This window comes from Tasmannia lanceolata, unplaced genomic scaffold, assembly GCF_043159265.1.
Source record: "Tasmannia lanceolata isolate RefF3 unplaced genomic scaffold, GAP_Taslan_0.1 ptg000003l, whole genome shotgun sequence".
Classification (NCBI taxonomy): domain Eukaryota; kingdom Viridiplantae; phylum Streptophyta; class Magnoliopsida; order Canellales; family Winteraceae; genus Tasmannia; species Tasmannia lanceolata.
The window spans coordinates 58,860,350-58,881,819 of record NW_027518680.1 but is presented as its reverse complement, the minus strand read 5'-3'; the positions used below and the strand labels follow the sequence as shown (position 1 = coordinate 58,881,819).

General features: G+C 38.2%; 1 protein-coding gene across 1 annotated transcript; it reads right to left on the bottom strand.

Annotated features, from left to right (window-relative positions):
- Nucleotides 1-1,793: 1,793 nt before the first annotated feature.
- Nucleotides 1,794-21,232, bottom strand: LOC143856999 (putative galacturonosyltransferase 13). The gene is made up of 6 exons (XM_077367278.1): nucleotides 20,525-21,232; nucleotides 17,011-17,066; nucleotides 16,713-16,868; nucleotides 4,340-4,927; nucleotides 3,363-3,665; nucleotides 1,794-2,669 (listed from the first exon to the last, which is right to left on the bottom strand). The coding sequence occupies exons 1-6, from the start codon at nucleotides 20,733-20,735 to the stop codon at nucleotides 2,385-2,387; spliced, it is 1,599 nt and encodes a 532-aa protein (XP_077223393.1). The 5' UTR covers nucleotides 20,736-21,232; the 3' UTR covers nucleotides 1,794-2,384.
- Nucleotides 21,233-21,470: the final 238 nt, after the last annotated feature.

The following is a 21,470-nucleotide window of genomic DNA, read 5'->3' as shown; positions in this document are numbered from 1 at the left end:
TCTCATAATTGTCTGGTGACATGTCATCTTTGTCTCTTCCCAATGAAATCCAGCCAAAAAATTGGTTTTTTGATTTGGGAATGATGCTTTTTCTCTATTTCTCTCTCTTTTCTCTCCTAATGACAATCCTTGCCACTACTCTACAAGGTTGACAACCAAGCACTACTTACCACTATTCTACGAGATAAGTTCCAAGCAAATCCAAGGCTTGTTCCTTCCCTATTAGCTACTTACACCACTACTCTACGAGGTAAATACTTGCAACCAAATAGAGCCCGACATCGAATGCATTCGTCTCTTTCTTTCACTTTTTTCTAATTAAATAGTAGAGCCTGTTACCAGTGCCATGTTTGGAAAGAGTTGAGAGGGAGTCATGAATTAGATGTGCCCAACCTTTTTGGGAAATATTAAAATGCTCCCTTTGTCAGGAGATTCATGAGTTCATGAATTCAAATTATCACAAGATTCATGAGTTCAAATTGTTGGCCTACACTCTGAGCATTCTATCTAATTAATTGAGTTTTAGTGCTGCAAATGAAAGTCTGAGAAGAAAAACCAAAACCTTTCCCCAAACATCTATATTATATACTATGTTTCTTTTCACAGAAAATTTTTAATGGAAAACATTTTCCATAAAAGATTTACTAGAATTTTTTCTAAGATGGATTTTCTCACACCTCATGCATAGCATGGGTGGCTCTGTCATTTTAAAACATGGTTTGATAACGTGAGGCCAATGATTTTACACCCATACAGAGCATGCGTGGGGCTAACCATTTTACACATAATGTTTTGATATATGGTAGGACCCATCATCTCTACCAAAACCTATGCATATAGTGGGGCCCAAAATTACACCCATGAGTGGGTCCATCATCTCCACCTAAATCCATGCCTAGGTACACCATGTTTTGAAGGGGTGGGGTCCCACCTAACTTTCCCAAAACTTAATTGCCTCTGTTAAGTGTCTTTCTTTCAATTTTTTACCTTCCTTCTGTTGGTAAAGCAAGACCATATTTCTCCCATAAGAACGTCTAAGAAGACAATCACCTTGGGATCAATGCAGGAGATCAAATTTTGGCCCCCACAAATGAATATTTTTACATGCAATCCAGACCGTTGATCTTGTAGAACATCGTGAGGTGACGCACATGATCTTGCTCACATGCCAATGAGTAAGACAATCACCTTGGGATCAATGCTAGGAGTTTTGCGCAAAGCCATTTTGCAGCTGAGACGACAGAATGCTGCGTAGTCATGAGGTGTCTAAATCACGCGCTAAGGCTATATAATGAGTGTAAAGCGCTAGGACATGGCGATTAGGAAACAGGATATTTGTACTCAGTAATGGTTTTGTATTCTGTAATAGGTAAATGATATCAGCACAACCATGTTTTAATGATTGCACTAACTCCTCTCGTCTTTTATCATATAAAGAACTGTCAAAGTTCATTACAGTTCCCAAAAAGCTCTAACAAGCCAATTAAAAAAGAAAACAGAAGCTGAATTTCTGCAATTATTAAACATGGTTGTGCAGAAATCCAGGTTTTGTGTACTTGCTACTCAAAAAACACTCCAGAGAAACCCAAGCTTCTCATTGCATCAGTCACCCACAAACTTGTATCACTTGCACCATCTTCAATGACTTGAGATTTGACATCTTGAACAAAAGCATGCCTATAGAACCTCAAAAGCACATTTTCTTATGCTTGAAAATGAATTTCTAAGGATCTTTCATGAATTTATGTGAATTTAAAGGACAATTTAATCAACATCTCAATGAGAGAGAGAGGGGCAAAAAGAATTATCTGCACAATTTCAATATCACGTGAATGGTAACAAATATCCTAAAAGAACCACAAATTCAATGGGATTTGTAACACAACAATCCCCATGAGCATGAAAAATCACCAAATGAATACAAAAAGACAATGACAAAATGAAAAAAAAAACAATTCAGAGGATATGGAAGAATAGGATAAGAAAAGAAAAAGCATCCGGATGACTTACAGAACAGTCCAAGCTATTCTTGCACCCATGTGATTGAATCAAGCCGCGGCTTGCTGAACTCTGACAACTTTGATCATGGGCACGTTCCGACCTGTCTGGATTCCAATTCTCTTAGCGCCAAAAAATGGGTTATGGAGATTCCTCTCAGAAGGACTAGGAATCAAGTCCCCTTCAAAATAGAACAAGGATTGCTATGTTACAGATGAAAAAGAATCTCATGCCACCAATAATGCAGTTCAGCGAAGGTGTTTCCTTTATATCACTCGCGGTGACTTTCTTGTTTTCCTTAATGAATATAGGTAACTCCCCGTATCGCAAAACTGTAATCCATCTCACTATGTCTACCAATCGCCCTCTTTCTCACTGTTGATCTACTAAGGTTCCATGATATGACAGTTTCTTATAAAGTCGTTGGAGTAGTTTACATGCTTAGTCCAAAATGGCTGAAGATGCTCAAAAGCAATATCTAACCATGGTTTAGACTGACCATTGTAGTGAATCACAGCGGCCTTCCTCACAGCCTCGAGGTCCGTGTTATTTTGGTAGCCTAAACCAAGCATGTGCCAAGATGGGTTGAGAGGGTGAACATTGCCCCTGAATGCAATCAGAGCCGGCGGTAAAGTCCCAAGCCTCCACATTGTCAAGTTTGAGTTAAGATTCTGCACCCAAAAAAGAGAGTGTAAAAAGTTATTGCTAGTTTGGAAAAATGGGTCGCTGGTAATCTATAAATGATTCGCAAAAGCTTTGTTTTCTTTTTCCATTCTTCATTGATTTATAGGAGACGATGAACAACCAGTGTTGATCAGATGTAAGAAGTAATTGAAATCATATTCTATCGAAGTTTTCTAGCTCGGAACACACCCAGTCTAGGCAAGTTGGCTAGAACAATTCAGACAATTACTCAACTAAATTGACCAAAGCCACCAAAGCAAGGAAATGATCGACAAAAGATTATGCAAAAAGTTCCAAATGATTGGGTGAAAAGAAAAGTGGTTACAAGTGAAAATAAAGTGTGGAGATGAAAATGAAGTTAGCAAAAAGATGATGAATGTGTAAAGAAGAGAGATGAAAGATAACAAAATAGGAGACTAGGCTGACGATAAAAAAATAAAGAGGACGGTACGTTAAGACAACGGAAGCTTTTGTGAGGAGAGGGAAAGATAAAAAATAGGCAAAATGCATAGTAAATAGGGTTGAGAAATGATAGAAGGCAAGAGATAAAAATGTAAGTAATTCTAAATTTGACATGTGAGGATTATTAGAGCAATCTTCAAAAGAGATAACCATCACCAATTTAGAAGAACCAGCATCATAATCTAGAGGAATTTCCATGCATGTGAGTCAGACATTACCTTCTTCAACCAGTAATGGTACGTGTCTCGGATATTTGTCTCCCTCCAAGCAGCCAAGTCGAAAACATTCATCCCATAGGCCCAAGCACACTCCTCAGGGTCTAGATTCTTTGCTATGAGGGGATGAGAAAAATTGAAGTAATTCTTGAAGTGCTTTGACATCACCCACTCATCTTTACCTTTACAAGTTTCCACAGCTCCGTTTACTTTGCCATCGAGGTCAATCTCCCATAGTGGTGACAGGTCACGCTGAATCACAACATCGTCATCTAGAAAGACCACCTTATCAAGATTTGGAAAGAGCTGTTCACATACATCAGAAAGAGTCCTGTCAACACACCACTACCCTAAGTAATTAAAAGAAAGTTGCCTTAGTTGATAGCATGGTATAGAGAAAAAGAGAAATCGAAAACCCCTTAGGAGAAAGATTTAATCTACTTGGGAAGAAGTTCTGGTTTTCTAGGGAAAAAAAATTGGCTAGTAGATGATTAAACTCCAACCTTCTCATAAACTCAGCCAAATATAAGAAGAGGGATACCAAAAGTACATTTTTTGGCTTCTGCTTACTTTTTCCTTTTCTTTCAACAGGAAGGTGCTTAAGTAATTTCAAACACCCATACCATTCAAAAAAATGTAATTTCAAACACCCAAAGTCTTTATTGTTCACTTTACTTGTTGATTCACCCTAACATAGCTTAATTGGTTTTTTTCTCCTGATTATTCTCCTCAACCATTTTCCTCACCACGTTATTTTATCTGTTTCCCTTTAGGATATTTTTTGCAAAATTGGCACTTATTTCCTTTGTTGTTTGACCATTTTCTCGCCAACCTCGACAAGTTGATCGCTTCAATGTGAAGACTAATTTACATATTGTTTTTAATCTTCTTAACACACTTTCCATGTTCAAATTTTAGATGACACAGACTTTATTCTCCACAGCTAAGAAAAGGCAAAAGATCATGTCATATCTGATTACCTCCGGAAGGTAAATGCGGAGATGGTTGAGCAGTGAAATATATTTTGGACTCCTGGCTTGCAACCTTGAAGCATAAGACCTCGGGCTTTCACTGAGAATGGCTCCGCTAATGTGGTTTCCATGGTAGTAATTTCTGATCATGTGATACTTCTCAACAGCTTCAAGCACGGGTACATTTTCTCTCGTTAACCAGTCAAACTGGTGAACACCTCTCACCTCAATGATGGCTGGGGGAATAGGGTTCAATGCAAACCACGAGTGCATACCCGCATAAGTCTTCTTGTCAGTTATGACATGAAAGACAATCTTTTTGGGGTTTAAGGATGATCTAACAGTGGAGGTGACTACAACCGAAGCCGCAAGGATGTTATCACTGGCTATAATAAAATGGTAATAAGAGTTGTCTGAAAGCAAGGGTAGTAACTCGGGAGGTGGCAACTGTTTACGTGCGTGAGCATTGGATGAATATTCGTCGGTCAAACGTAAAGAGAGACAGTGGATGCCTTTGGGAATAGAGCTCGCAGCAAAATGCTTGTTAGTTAGCTCTTGCAGCTTGGATTCCCTGGCCTCCTTCTCAAGCTTCTCAATCTGCATGTGATGTGACAAAGTACTTTGAGTCAAACTCTACTTTCCAGATTAAATGGATTAATATATAAGAACAGACAGAATGCAACTGCAACTTAATAAATGGCAGTGAATGAAAACAATACAGTGGGTTAAAAGAGTGTCAGACTCAGAACTTACAAGGAAATATTGGAAATTCATGAACCCTAAAAACACTGAATATAGGAAATATGTTCATTGCCAATTGAGTGCAAAATGGATGTATTTCCAACACTAGGGGTTGTTTGGATACACGGATTTTTGAATCTTGGATTTCCTCAAAATCCTAGATCGGAGACGAGAGAAGGAGACTGTCTGTCATTTTCTGATTTCTCGCCCTTCTTTCCGTCGAGCGGGTAAGAAATGCAGGTTTTAGAAATCTCTCCCCCATCTTGAGATTTCTAAAACCTGAATTTAGGACAATCTCCTACTCTCTCGCTCGACAAAAAGGGGGGTGATAAATCAGAAAATGACGGGACGGTTTCCTTCTTCCCTTGTCTGCCATCCGGGATTTTGAGGAAATCCAATATTCTAAAATCTGCGTATCCAAATGGCCCCTTAACTGCTTATTCAGCTATGTGAAAAAAAAAATTATCCTGTGTTTTCAGATTCCTCTTGATCACTTCTCACAAAGAGTAGTCCGCCCAGAATGTTTGTTGCAAGTAGAAAGAGCAAAGAGCTTCGCAATGCACATATACTCAAGGTGGTAGTGGGAATTCCTTAGAACTCCATCCAAAATAGGAAAAGGCAGTGTTTCAAGAACAGAGATGAAACCAAATCTTGAACACCAGTCGCTCCCAAAAAAATTTTATTCTACATATTTGTAGCGATTAGAATAAACAACAACTGAAGCAAACCTCTAAAGAATTATGGCATGGAGTCTACGGACTCCGCTCCTCTGTATGTCCAAGAGGAGGCAACATGGAATTTAAACACAAAGATCACATAACCACAGTAGTCTTCGTCCAGGAAGAATATAGCTGGTAAGTGATAACAAAAGTTCTCTGTAGTTTTGTTCTCTAGCCATCTCAGTCATGGAGCTTTTGGCTCTCCTTCAATAAAAAATTGTCAATAAAAAAGGTGGTAACCGAAGTGAAGACCAAGAGACCCCTGGAATGCAGTGACAATGACAAGTAATATCTACTCCATGCCATCAAAGAACACTTTGGACATCACAACCAAAAAGTACATGAATTCATACCACAACAAAGAGAATCACATATTGAGAAAAAGCCACGAGTCAATGATGGCATGCAAGGCCATGCATGAATTTTTAAGCAATTTGGATTGTTGACTGAAAAGGATGGCTTCAGCCCATGTGCACAATTTATGAGGCATATATGTAAACATTAATTTGAATAAAAAGGATCAATCTTAGAAGCACGAATCGTCTTCATGGGTGACGTTCCCACGCTAGAACCACGACTCGGCGCTCCTTAGGAAGGAAAGCGCCCTCATGGCGTTTCAGGAGAGACGGAAACCGCTCCCATAGCGCTCACATTATGCTCTTATTATTCCATCAATCTCATCGTCACCAACTTCCTCGTATCAAATTCCTCCAACTCTTCAAAGAACTTCATTTCAGAAGGCACAAGGAAAGAGGGCATGGAAATGAAGATGGTTAGAAATTAGTACTTTATGATGTACTTAAGTTTTGAAAGTTATATTTGAAGATGGTTAGAAATTATTATTTTTTGGTGTACTTGAATTTTGAAAAACATATAAAAAATTTTACATAAACGCTCCCATGCAACTCCAACCTTAGACTCTTCTAGACCCCTAAGTTTTCCCGCGCCCCCAAACCCACTTTGTGCTTCTAAGGAACCGATGCAATTTTTCAATAAGAACTTGAATAAAAGATTAATGCAGCCCCAAGATTCCACCCAACCGAACTCATCAATATCTTACTAGGAAAAAGGGTCAAAAGAGAGAGATCTTTGGGCTATATGGATGATGAAGTCAATAGTGGGCTCTACTCGTGTTTGGTGAGGCTGAAATTTTGAACTCTTTGCTGTTATTATTTTAGAAAAAATTAATGAGTTTTTATTTAATCAAGGTAGTTGGTTGTAAGGTTGGTATAAAGGCGCGCAGTAGTTTTATGATGGGTCTTTTCTCCGTCATTGTTGGCCCTTGTCTTTCTAATTCTACTTAGAATTATTTAGGTCTAAGGAGAGTTTGTTTTAAGGTTTTCAATGGTCACAATCAAAGAAAACGAGGATGGTTAGGGTTTCTTAGGAAGTTCTAGGATTGTTTAAACTCTAATCTTATTTTACCTTGATTAGTTCACTTGGTTTAGGTTTGGGATTGAGGTTTGCAACCAGCATATGAACCCAGTTCATTAAAGGAAGACCTTTTTGGTCTGCTTTGGTTCATTATTTTAGTTTGCTTTGGCAAAATCTTTAGTTTAACTAGTTTAGTATACTTTGGCAAAATCTTCACTTGCACTTTAAAACCCTTTCCAAATCATCATAAAAAAAAACTAAATGTAAAAGAGCAATCAATCCTTCCCTTCTTTCCCCATAGTCCGTGTCGCGGAGTTCTTTCGAATCAGCAGGTTAAAGAATTGATGAATGGTGCTTTATTGCCACCTATGTTGAACCAGATTGATCGAAAACATAGTCTGACTTGCATGTGTTAGAGTAAAAGGAAAGTACATATATATATCATTAAAAAAAAATAGAAAGTAGACATATACATCGTGCAATGGTTGGAATTAAAGAAAACGAGGATGGTTAGGGTTTCTTAGGAGGTTCTAGGATTGTTTAATCTTATTTCACCTTGATTGGCTCACTTGGTTTAGGTTTGGGATTGAGGTTTGCAACTAGCATATGAACCCAGTTCATTAAAGGTAGGTTTTTTTGGTCTGCTTCGGTTCATTATTTAGTTTGCTTTGGCAAAATCTTTAGTTTAGCTAGTTTAGTATACTTTGGCAAAATCTTCACTTGCACTTAAAAAAAACTTTCCAAATCATCATCAAAGAACTAAATATAGAAGAGGAAAATCAAGAGTCAAAGGAAAGTAGATATATATCGTTAAAAAAAAAATGGAAAGTAGACATATACATAGTGCATGAAATAAGAAAGTCAAAAGTCGAAACTAGTTGTACTGCTTACCTTACATGTCCGTTCATAATTTGCTAGTTTTGACAAATTATCGCAACCCGTAATGTGAATCCACACATGGTGTACCATTTTGTACAGTTGAGGGAACGAAGTATCCTAGGTTTAAAGCCTTACATGTTGTTTCCTTTGAGGCAACTTTTTAGTTTTTGTTGATCATGTACTGATTTTTATTTTATTTTTTGAATGGTGATCATGTACTGAATTTTGAACTTTGGGAGTGGGTTATCCATGCTTGGTGTGGATGGGGTTCCCCCCATGTTACATTGCCTCTATAGATTTCTTTATTTCACCCTGCTGAACTTGCTTGAAAAATATTTCTTCTTATTCATTGCAAATCAACTACTTTGTGAGCAATTAAAGCAGTACGGTTTTGCATAAATTGGTATCAGAGCAAGTCAAGCGCCTGCAGAGATTGTTTGAGGAGGTCATGATGCCGCCTTGAAGAACACCTTTTATCAATAGCACATTTTAAGAATTCTCTAATTCATTCATTCATGCTCATATCGATTCAATTTAGGGGTGGCAAAGGCGCAGCGTGGGGCCAGATTTGCACTCCCTGTACCTGTCCCCATTTTGGGGATGGCGGTGAATCCCCGTCCCCGCCTCGCACACTAGGGGGGAACGAGTTTAATGGATTTTTTTTTGGAAAATTCTACTAAAAATGCATTTGAGGAAGATATTAGGGAAAATTTAGGAATAACAAACGCAATTTTTTCTATGATGAGTGTGGCTACCCAAACTAAAAGTGGCAAACCCAAAATTAATAGCAGAAAATTCAATTTTTGTACGGGGCGGGGCAAGAGCAATCCCCATCCCCACCTCATCCCTGCTTCAGGGAATTTTTTCAATCCCCATCCCCCTTATATCGGGGAATCCCCCGCCCCGTTCGGGACGGGGCAGGGAGGATCCCCTTTTTTCACGGGTTTAATTGCCATCCCTAATTCAATTTTGGCCTTACCGAGTCAATCCAAAACTCATTCGACTTGCTCAAGGAAATAAAAAACTCCATGCACCAATCATTTACTCGCCCCTGTCAAACTGACTTATCTTGGACAATTTGATCGAGTCTGAGTATTTAAACATTGGCTGAAACAGATCAGTTGGAGGATCGATTGGTGCAAAGTATTTAGAAGATTAATAGGAAACTTGATCAACTTACACATCTGTAGAAACATAGGGAGATCGTGAGCAGTGTTTCAAAACTCAGAATCGGACAAGAACACAGCTCATGTAAAGGGGAATCGACTTGAGCAAATGATGTGGTCAATTTTTAATTAACTATGGTAGCCAAAATTGTTTTGATTGACTTGATAAGAAAAAACACAAGCTTGGATGAGAAATCGGCCAAGGTAAAAAGAAGTTTATTTGAGTGAGTTGACGATTGACTCGGGGAGTTTTTAAACAGTAATCATGTACAAGGTTAAAGATCAAGATGGCAATGGATTTTTTTTTTATCTAAAGTTTTCTCACAATCAAAGTCGAGGTAAAGATCTTGAATAAGGATATTAGAATCGAGATCTAGACTAAGAACATGATCTAGATCAAAATAAAGATCAAGAGTTGAGATTGAGATGCAACAAAACAATGATGGTAGACAACACCTTAAACAAAGACATATTCTACCCAATCAGGGACAAATTCAAGTCTTTGCTGAAACTTTCAAGTCTTTGCTGTTTTTATTTTATAGTTATTAACGAAGATTAATTAAATTTAGCAATGAGTTTAAATTAGCTTTAATTGCAGTCTATAAAAAATAGTATGATTAAGTTTAACTTTTTCCTTTTCCAAGGTGAGGCTTAGTCTTTCTAATTTTATTTAAGAATCTTTAGGTCAGAAATGTTTTTTACGGTTATCAATGATTGTGATTAAAGAGAATGGATGGCTAGGATTTTTTTGGATGTGTTAGGGTTGTTCAGTAATGTAAGGAGGGTTGTTTAGGACTGCACCAAGGATCAGCTCTAAGCCCTTACGTTTTTACGCTAGTTATGGAGGAGCTTACGGAGGGTATCCAGGATGAGGTGCCGTAGTGTATGTTATTTGCAGATGACATAGTATTAATCGACGAAACCAAAGCAGGGGTAAATGCTACGTTAGAGTTATGGAGAACTACTTTGGAACCCAAAGGTTTTAGACTTGGTAGGACTAAGATAGAATATATGGAATGCAACTTTAGTAATGTAAGGAGGCGGGATGAGGATGTAGTAAATTTGACTGGATAGGAGGTACCTAAGAGGGATATCTTTCGCTGTCTTGGTTCAATTCTACATAAGGAAGGAGAGATTGAAGATGATGTTAACCATAGAATAAGAGCAGGTTGGTTGAAGTGGAAGCTTGCCTCAGGAGTTCTGTGCGACTGTAAAATCCCTACCAAGTTGAAGGGAAAGTTTTATAAGACAGGAGTGAGGCCAGCCATGCTGTACGGCTCAGAATGTTGGGCCACCAAGAAGCAGCATGTGCATAAGATGTGTAGCGGAGATGCGAATGCTTAGATGAATGTGAGGCCACACAAGGTTAGATAGAATTAAAAATGAAGACATTCGTAAAAAGGTGGGGGTGGCACCAATTGAGGGAAGATGAGAGAGCACCTCCTAAGATGGTTTGGACATATCCAACGTAGGCCTCTAGATGCTCCGGTGAGAAGAGGCGACTTGTGCCAAATTGAAGGAGTAAAATGAGGTAGGGGCAGACTGAAAACAACTTGGGTAGAAACAGTGAGGAAAGACTTGATAGCTAGGACCATAACAGAGAACATGACCTTGGATAGGATAGAATGGAAGAAAATGATCCACATAGAAGAACCCAATTAGAGCCAGGATTAGAGCCGGATAGATTCCTTTCACATTCTTCATGAAACTTTTCTTCATTTAGCCGACCCCAACTAGTTTGGGACAAAGGCTTTGTTGAGTTGTTGAGTTGTTAGGGTTGTTTAGAGCTTCATATGGTAGTTTAAGATTCTTTTGAATTCTTGAGGTTTAGGATGGGATTTTACATTTGGAGGGGATTTCACATGATTTGAGGTGGATTCTCTAGATATTTTATTGACTTTCCTCTCTAGATTTCTTCATTTCATTCTTCCAAATCACTTGCTTGATTTTCTTATTCGGTAAGAATTGACACTCACACATATAGAGATGAGTGGAGAGATTGTGATCAAGGCTAATGCTCAAGACAATGATGGATTTTCTAACCTAGATCTACATCAGGATCAAAGTAGAGACAACGATCATGATTGATTCTATGATTGAGATTGTTTTCTCTGTTACACCATTGGTTAAAGAGTTTGTTATATCATTAGCTCCTTTTAGAACATGCTTTCCTCAACAAACATAAAAAAATTGTGTACAATGTGCAATCACCACGAACCCAGGCTATGATTAAGCACCAACAACATGACATCTGACGAATCGCCCTTGACCTAAAGGTTTCCATCTAACACTTCTTAGAATAAATGTAGGCAGGTGAGGAGACTGTGTTTTGGCTTAGTTGGAATCCTTGATGCATCATACATCATACCAAAACTGCACTCAGAATCTCATTTTTGTAATTGAAACTCTGCCAACCACAATTGGTACCCGGTTTCCGAAATAAGACCATCACAGTTGTACTTGATGTGTGGTAGTAGTGGTTTCAATGAAGCAGCTTTCTTCTCTTTTTGACATCTTCTATTTATCATCTTTTCCAGCCTTATAGAAGTTTGAGCTGGATATACCCAAAATTCTTTCTTAAATGTAATCAAGTAGGGGAAGGGGATTCCTTAAATGTAATCAAGTGCCTTGGTGGGAATTCAAATGTTCCGAGGAGGGGATTGTTGGAGCTGTTTGGAGGGACTGTGGTGGTCGATTGGATGGAAAAAGGTTTTATGATGGGCGATTAAATGGGAAGGAGTTTTATGGTGGCCAATTGGATGGGAAGGCGTTTATGGCTTGGGGCTGTTGGTATAGGACCCCAACAAAAGATTAGGATTTAATGTCCTGACTAATCTCACCAATGAAAAAGCACTATCCTAAAAATTATTTAAGTGTCTTTCTTGGAGAAAAAATCCAACTTTCGATGATTTTTTGCTGAAGATTTCAGCATGGTTTTCTCCAAATTCTGATGATCTTTTGCCGCATCTTTCTGCAGGGTTTTCCCAGGGACTGATTAACGATTGTAAATTTGTAATAAACCTATATTTAAACTATTTTGACTTCGACCATTCAAAAAAATATCTATTTTGACTTCAAATTTCATTATTTTGTTTTATTAATAAATAAAAGGTGAGTTGCTGTAATTTTTTTAGCAGTATTACTCAGTTGATTCCAGATCTGAATTACATTGTGGATATTTGGATTCAAGACCTACTCATCGACTCTTGGATCTTATATCTGTTATAAGCTACGTTATTTGGTATTGATGCGTTCATCGTAGAATTGTTCTGCATTATTTGGTATCAAAGCATTGAATGTAGATTTGCTCTACATTATTTGGTACCAAAACATCAATCATAGATTTGTGCTAGTTAGTATGGTTAGAGAGTATTGAATTGGGACATATTGCAGTGGTAACTAGTTTAAAGATTTGAGGCAATTGAGAAGTAAACATGTAATAAATACCACGAACCGAACCTTTGAGCCGTAATCACTACCATGAATATATAACAATGGTAAGTACATTTGAGGTAAAGGTGTCCGATCAGGTTTTAATGTTAGATCCTCTCATGTTTATAGACAGAACCCGGGGATGAGGAAAGTTACAGACACAACATAATAAAATTGTTGAATTGCAGCCCATTAGTGAAATCCCCAGTAAAATACTCATAAACAGACAAACTAGCCCAGTTGCTATTCTGAAGTTCTAATCAGAGATTTTTTTTATGTCCACCATCAATCTGTCATATTGTGTAGTTTCAAAGAGTTCCCCTGGGTGGCCATTCCTCTAGTTTATCAATTGAAACTAGTTCCTTAGTATACAGCCCAGGAAGGGCTGATCATAGTGCATTCACAAGCTCAAAGTAGTCAATAAATTTGAAAATATGGATTAAAAAAATCTGTTCCTTTCCAACAATGGAGCAAAGGTTGTCTATATAGATGATCACTAGCTGAAAAAGAAGTAACAAAAAAAGTGACTAACCATCGATAACTATAGAATAAGGACCAATGAACATGCTCCAAACAAGCAGAAGATTAAAATAAAGGAACATAAATAAGATATAAGGAATTCACTTATATCTTCTAATGTTTTTAAGGAATTCACTGATATCTTCTAATGATTTCGTAATATATCAAGAGTCTACTATCTTCTAATTCACTGATACACTTGCTAACCCCTTAACCCTTGAAATCCCGGTTACTTTGGTAGAGGAAAGAAAGAAATACCTTAAGAGTTGCCTCATTGGAAGCTTGAAAGCCGGAGATTGGCTGCTGGAAGATGTATGGGAGTGGGCTAAAAGATGTTGGGGCCTGCTGGAATTGCTAAAACCTTTCTCTATTAACCCAGTGGATATCCTTTTTTGTTTTGAGTCAAAATCACTGGCGACTGCCATCCTCAGGCGTGGAGGCTCTGGGAGGGCTTCACTTTTCCCTTCAACCGTGGTTTCCGGCTTATAATAGGGGTGCTAGAACCATCAGAATTAGATTTTACGATATTCCTCTTCATGCCTGGTCAACATCAACTGTGGAGTCTCTTGAGCAGCATCTGGGCCAGGTTATCCAAACCCAGCTTTCTGGTAATCATGACCACTGCATGTCTTTCACCTCAGCCTTGGTCATAACTCCCCTTTGGAAATCTATCACCTCTTCCATTAATCTAAGAGTGGATTCTAGCATTTATTCTGTTGGAGTTAAGATGATTTCCGAGGAACGAGGATAGCATTAATAATTTGGCGTTGTCGGTTATTAGGGAATCAAGCAGTAAGGATAATTTAGATGTTTGTGAGGGCATCGAACATATCTACGGCATCCGGCTACCGGCGATGGTTGTCCACCGGAAAAGGCGACAAGCGCTAATTCCGATACCTGCAACCCATCCAGAGAGCCGTTGGTGGGTCCCGATTTGAATTTTGAATCACCCAAGCCTTCTGCCACCAAATCGCCCAGAATGTCAGAGAGTAAGGAAAAGCTTTTCAAAAAGATGTTGCCGACAGTTGTACTCTGACTTCAGCTAATGAGAAAAAGACGTTGAAGATAAAAACTAGATTTAATAGTGAAAATAAAAAACTTAAGGAAAAGCGCTCACGTACAGGAAAAGGCATTGTACCCCGTAGAAGTACTAACCTGGAAATACAGGTACTAACTACTCGAGGTGGTCTTTCAGTGTTTACATGAAAACGTAAAGGTATCTTTAGGAAAGACTGTCATAGGAGGAGGAGACTGGTTGGCGACACTCAGAAGCTCCTTCAAAAGTTTAACACCTCCAGTTCACCAGCTATGTCAGGAAAGGGATCGGCTCAGGGTGGAAATTCTCCGACCGCCGAAGATTTTGCGTATGAAGCTGAAGATATTGAGCTCCTAAAAGATCTTCGCTATAACGAAAAGCTTGCTAGAAAGGAGTCACCTACTCCTTGTGAGGCTTCTCTTAGCCCGTTAAAAAAGCGTTGCGCCAAGTTAAAGAAAAACTTTACCGGCAATACTAGTCTCGACCTTAACTCTGAATCGACAAGTGGTAAGGAATTGTACTTACCTCCCCTTGAGCTCCCCATGTTCAGCAAAGTCCTAGAAAAGGAAAGACGCACCCTGCGGCGCCTCTGGAAGGAAGAAAAAAAGTCTGTTATCAAAGACCTGGAGGATAATCGGTCCAACCCGAATCCTAAGGTAGCTGTTACCTCGGTCGTTTCTGGACAGATTGAAGATCTGCATACTGGGGGGGGGCAGGAGAACGAGTGGGGATGCTAAAGGTAAGGCAAAACATGTTGATGATAGCTCAGACGGTTCAATGAGTCGGGGATCGTTCTCGGAAGAATTCAAAGATTTGTTATCGATGGGAGATGTATTTGGGATTGAATATGATGAAGACTTGGGGGCAACCAAAGACATGTTTCTTGCAATGGAGGTAAGAGATGAGGAAGAGAAGAAGATAAGAGAAAAAGAAATTGAAAAGAAGATTGGAGAAGGTGTTTAAGCAACTAGGTTAGAAGATGGATACTGACTTCCCCCTCAGTATAGTGCCTGATGGAGGTAATGAAGTTTTGATTTAATCTGATGGCTTTTGTTGAAGTTTCAAATTTTGGGTTGTAGAACCGTAGAGGTAAGGTCCCTCCATAATCATTCAAGATACCTACTGTTTAATAGCTTTGTGATTTGCCTGTCGTTATCAAGAAGTTTTCGATCTTCAGTAGCCATAGCTTGAGAGATTCGTTCTTTCGCTTAGGTTCCCTTATCTGGATACTCTAGTTTTGCTATATTTTATTGGAGGTCTACATCAGACCTAGAGTTTTAGAGATTAAGTTTGCAATTCTGCTCGGTTTAGAAGCTTGAAGTTTTGGTAGTTTTCAGGAACTTCAGTTTACCTGTAGTTTCAAGAGGTACTTGTCTAGAGGACCCTGAATCATTTGCAGTTCAAAAAGGTACATACGAAAGGTTTGAAAGAATGCTATGAAAGGTGTAAAAAGAGATACTATAGAAAATAGAATAGAGGAAAGGAAAGGTTGCGCTCTTCTTCAACTTATTTTGGTTACTTTTGAATTGGTCTTGGGTATGCCCGGGCCAATCCATCTTAATATTTTGTAAGGCAGGTTGGGATTCCTGGTCCCGAATGCCATCTGATGATTAATGAAATGTCATTTTTCAAAAAAAAAAAAAAGAGTACTATTTTCCTCTTAAAATGATATACGATAGGAGCATCTAATGATTTTAGAAGATAGTGACAAAAACCATAAAGAAAAATTTCCAGTGACCTAAAAAGTATTAAAAAGAATTTTCAAATAGCAAATTTCTAAACCAATCCTTGACAATCAGGTAATTATCATTGCACAGATTCATTTAGATGGGAAAAATACCCATGTTGGACACTTATTGAGTTCTGACACTACACAAATTCGAGTGGGCCATCTATGGCACTCTTTTCATAGATTAACATTTTTCCTGATTGGCCGTTACAAGCTATTATAAATCTCAAAAAGCCATCAACATCCAATTAGAAAGTGCCAATTAAAGAGGAGCGCCATTATCAAAACGAGGAATACAGATAGCATTGCCTATAAATTTTAAAATTAATTCAAATATACTGCCGAATCCACCGATCCTTATTTTTTCAGGGTCTATCAAGTTCCACACTCCATAACCGTCTCAAATTCTGACACCCATACTCATACCTATGCAACATAGCAGGTAACATTTCCTCGATATTGCCTCATAAGTTCTCTTACTTTGTTTAATAAAAGTCAGTGACCCTTGATATAAAATACACCACTTCCACAGACCAACATATTTCCTTGAACTAAGAAATATACAAAAGCAAACAGACTAACATGTTTGACATTCCATTTAAATTCAGAGATATAAGAGGTGATTTCTCAATCTAGGAAAAATTTTCTTCACTCCATATTGGATTGTACAAATCATCCTAAAAGCGTCATATGAATGAAATCAGCAACATTCTTAGAAAGTTATCTTGAAACAAGACATGCCAAATAAATAAGCTCAAGAGTTCAGGAGACAGAGGAAAAGACATACCATCGCCTTTAACTTGATAGCAAATGTCTTCGCATCATACTGGTTATTCTTTATTTCAGTAACAAATTCGCCAAAGGATGCCGGCAGCTTCATTCCATCTGGAATTTCCTCAGAACTCACTTCATTAAGAATCCTGTATAAGTCTCTAACCAGCCTCTGTGCAACCAAAACAAATGATCAAGCAAAAATCCATAATATATCTAGTTATTCACCAAAAAACTTCAAACTTTTTCACCAATCACAAGATTGATCAATTATTCAAATTTTCAAATACAACTAACAATAAATAGATATTTACCACTGAATCATCGGCCCTACCAAGAAGCCGTGGTCCCAATCGCCTTCCCAAACAATCTGAAACAAAGAAAATGCTACACATGAAAACATGCACAACCATGTACAACCCTGGTTAATATAACACTGCAATAAGCATCATTCTTTCCAAACACTGCATAAATGAGAACAATGACAGGTGCAAAAATTTAAAAAAGAACACAATATATGCAGAACCGTCATTTTGGATGGATGCAAATGTTTTCACAAGCTTAACACGGTATACATATCAGCAAACAGGAAAATCCACTAGAGTGAAACATTACTGAAAACCTAATGACCACCCAAAACAAGAAACATAAGCTGGGATAAACAACCAAGGAACAAAAGGGGACAAAGGGAAAAATTAAAAAAAATATACATAAAGATAACACTGGAAGCCCAACTCAGTTGATGAAGCATTATCTGGTAAAAAACTCCCAAGCCTCTCTGAACCAAATTACAGAAAGAAATTAAGGCCAAAATAAAAGAAAAAAATCGGAAGCCAATAACATCTATCCAGAATATTTTGAAAATAAAAATGAATTCTCAGAAACAGCAAGAAAGAACAAAGCAAAATGTCAAACTGCTAATAATTCAAGCAAACAAATCAAAACTCCACAAAATATTATACAGCAAAACACATTGTGGTCAAATCTTCCGAGAAACCAGTGTTTGACAAGAAACACAAATAAAGAACCTGAGGACATCCTAATAATAGAAAGACTTGAAGATGGTAAAACCCCAAAAGAAATAGCTAGATCAAGGATATGGTTACTAGAGCAGAACACGTATACGAGAAGCAAGAAGTAATGCCAGCTCCATGAATAACATTGCTAGATTGATTCACAAAATAGTCGCCTACAATATCACACCACGGGCTAAAAATTTTGATGTCGTGAAGCCCTTTGAAGCCTTAGTGATCCACTGCATTATGCAGAAGATTAAACTGAATTTGGGATATATTATCTTTGGGTATATGGATGAGGCGGTTAAGAGAGGACAGGGAGGACTACCTTTTGGGATGCTCATTACTAAGATGGTAAGATATTGGAAAATTGATATATCAAATGAGCCCTACAAAAACCCTGATCCCATGCTCAACTAAACCACCATTACGCTTATGAAGATCCCTACACCTGGTCAAGAAGGTCCTAGTGCAGTTTCAAGAGACGAGATTGATGATGCGGCAGATGAAGCCGAACGAGTGGCCCAGGTACAGCAGCAGAGGAGAGCACATGAGAGATCACATCATCAGGCTCCTACCCATATGAGGATTTCGCCAAAGATATCTCATCATTGAGTTCTGGATTAGATACCATCTCGACTAGACTGAAGACTCCCACGACTGGGTTTGATACGAAGTGAGATCTCAAAAAAATGTAAAAAAATGTGGGAAGTAGGGAACAACGAGGAAACCACGCAGGTAAAGTAGGGAGAGAGAGAGAGAGAGAGAGAGAGAGAGAAAGAGAGAAGAGAAATCAAAGCAGGTTACGTTACAAGGGTAGGAATCTATATTTTAAAATTTTAGATGGTCTTTTAGCTAGAAGTTATAATTGCGTTCATAGGAGTTATGATGAGTTTTAAAGAAAAAGAATGTCTAATTTTATTTGAGTGTTAAAAGGATTGTTTTAACACTCAACGGTAAGGCTGCTCCATTGTGACCTGGTAGTCATGGGTTCGAGTAAGGGAAACAACCTCTGCAAAGCAGGGGTGAGGCTGCGTACATCTAGCCCTCCCCAGACCCCGCAATGGCGAGAGCCACATGCATTGGGCCGCCCCCTTGTTAAAAGGATTGTTTTAAGTTCTAAATACAGTTGTTTAAAAGAAATAACCTTAATCGGAAAAGCACTCTTAGTTAAGGAAGCATGTTTCAAGTCGGACTGAAAGAGACTAATTGATAGAAGTGCATTGGGCCCCAGTGCTTCAAAATGCGGATGTGGGTCAAAATCCGGCCGAAGTAAATCCTAGTCGACTCAGCACAATGCGGTCAAGTACTCGGTTGACACGGCCGAGTACTTGGTTGAAGCAGTCATAACTCGAGAGAGCCACAGGAGTTTTGATTGACTTTGTAGGGAAAAACATGGACTCGGACAAGAATGCAGCTAATGTAAAAGGGAGTCGACTTGAGGGAGTCCACAATGACACGGGGGAGTTTTAAAACTATGCTTGGCACTAACTAGGAGACATGATTCTCATTAATTAAAGTGCTGTTCTTAGTCAATGTGAAATACAATTCCTAAAACTAGAAGGGCATAGGAATCACAATAAATTTTAGAAGCAACAATAGTAGATTATTTTCAGAAGTGAGCTTCTGAGTTCCGACCCTATTAGAATGCTCTTGTTAACTATGCAAAAGACTGTGGCGAAAATCTAATGCTTCAAAATCAAGCAGTCAGGTTTGCTTGGGCTGCAATAAAACCTATGATTCTTCCATGAAAATAGTGTTGAAACACAAACACAAGTACAAAGTCCGAAAATATATCCAATTTAAGGCCAAATTCAACAAATTAGGTCAGTAACCAATTGGCATCAGTAATGACGGCAACAAGAGACCAAGGCCCAAATGCTTAAGAGTTCTTTGATTTCAAGCTGAACCAATCAAACCATAAAGCATTATCAATCAGATTCTGGCAATAGAAAAAGAACTCACCCAATAACCACAATGAGAGAAAGATGCAAGCCCAAACCTAAATAATTAAATTATAGACTCAAACCAAACAAACCCCAAATTATTCAGAACCTGAGAACACGACCCCAAGTCTAATCCCAAGAATTCTAAACATTCCCAATAACCATAACTACCAAAGAATCAAACCCCAACCATTCAAAATCAAATTCAATCAATCAAACGAAACAAAATTCAATTAGTCAAAAGCTGACAAAATCATGACCCAGATCAAAGATCAAAAGTTCACCCAAGAGGTAGATCCAATGGAAACTATCTTCACAAGAGTAGGATAAAAGAAAAAACCTTAAAAAAAGAGCGATCAAGACAGGAATGGGACACAACGGTTAAAATTTAATCAGGTTACACCAAATACAATCAATCAAACCTAAATGGGATCATTATCGAGAGAGAGAGAGAGAGAGAGAGAGAGAGAGAGAGAGAGAGAGAGAGAGAGAGAGAGCACCCAACAACAGACACAAGAAAAAAGATGGGTTTTACTTGAAGAAGTTCATAATATGAAGAGCCTTTAGACAAAGAACACCCTACTAAAACAAGTCAAGGATATGATCACTACACTAATCAAGTCCAACAATTCGAATTCGAATTCATTCAAACCAACAAAACATATATTAGACACAAATCAAATCCAACAATTCAAATTCAGTCAAACCCACAAAACACAATCAGATCCAACCCCCTTCTAACATCCTCCAAAACCCTAAACAGCTAAAAGACCTCAAATTCAATTAAAACAATACATAATTACCTAGAGATCTCATTTCAATTAAACAAAACAGATAGATATAAAATCAAAAGGACTGAAACATACGTAGCGAAGAGCACTTATTGACGCCTTCTAGAGTTACAACGGCGGTGAGAATGAAGACAAAGGGCAGCAGAAAAGCGAGAATTAGGATCGTATGAAAGAGAGTCCGATAAGAAATATGGCGAGCTCCGACCTTGATCTTCATGAAGTCAAGAAACCCATTGTTGCTTGATATTGTAATGCTTCTCATACTAGGAGAAAAATGAAGCTGCATGGTCGTCTCCACCTTGCAAGAACCCTAACCCTAACCCTAACCCTAAAAACCCATCTCAGAAATTTCACGTGAGGAAATAAAAGAATCAACATCAGATCGGATAAGAGGATAACAGATCAAAAGAAGGAGAGATCTGTTATGGGTTTTGATTGGTTTTGGATTTGGGGGAGTTTCAGATTCTGACATTTGGATTTCTAGGGTTAGGTCTTGTTTTAGTACTAAAGATTGGGATGAGATTGATCGGTTGAAATGGGTTCTTTTTCTTCCATTGAGAAATCAAATGAGAGAGAGAGCTAGACTTTGTTTTTTTGCCTTTGTTTTGTTGAGCTTTTGATTAACAATTTTCACTTCTTTTTTTCAGAAGAGAGAGAGAGAGAGAGAGAGAGAGAGAGTATTTTATTTTGCTGTTTTTTAGGGAGAGGTGAGCTGGGAGTTATTTTAGGGTTATTTGGGGATTTGACCCAAAGATGGTTGGCTTAGGGACAAGAGAGAATGGGATGATTGTAAGGCCAAATATATTCATTACCCTATGTTTGAGGAGTACTTATAGGGGTTGAGAAGGACTTGTGGATGTACTAAATTATGGTTTATTCATTGAGTTTGAATGAGAGGTTAAGCTATGGAGTTGGGAATTTATTTATTCTCTGTTTAGGGCATGTTTGGATCTAGATATTTTTCTTTCTCCAAAAAAAAAAAAAAACTTATCCTAAAAAATGGGTAATCCATAGTTTGGTT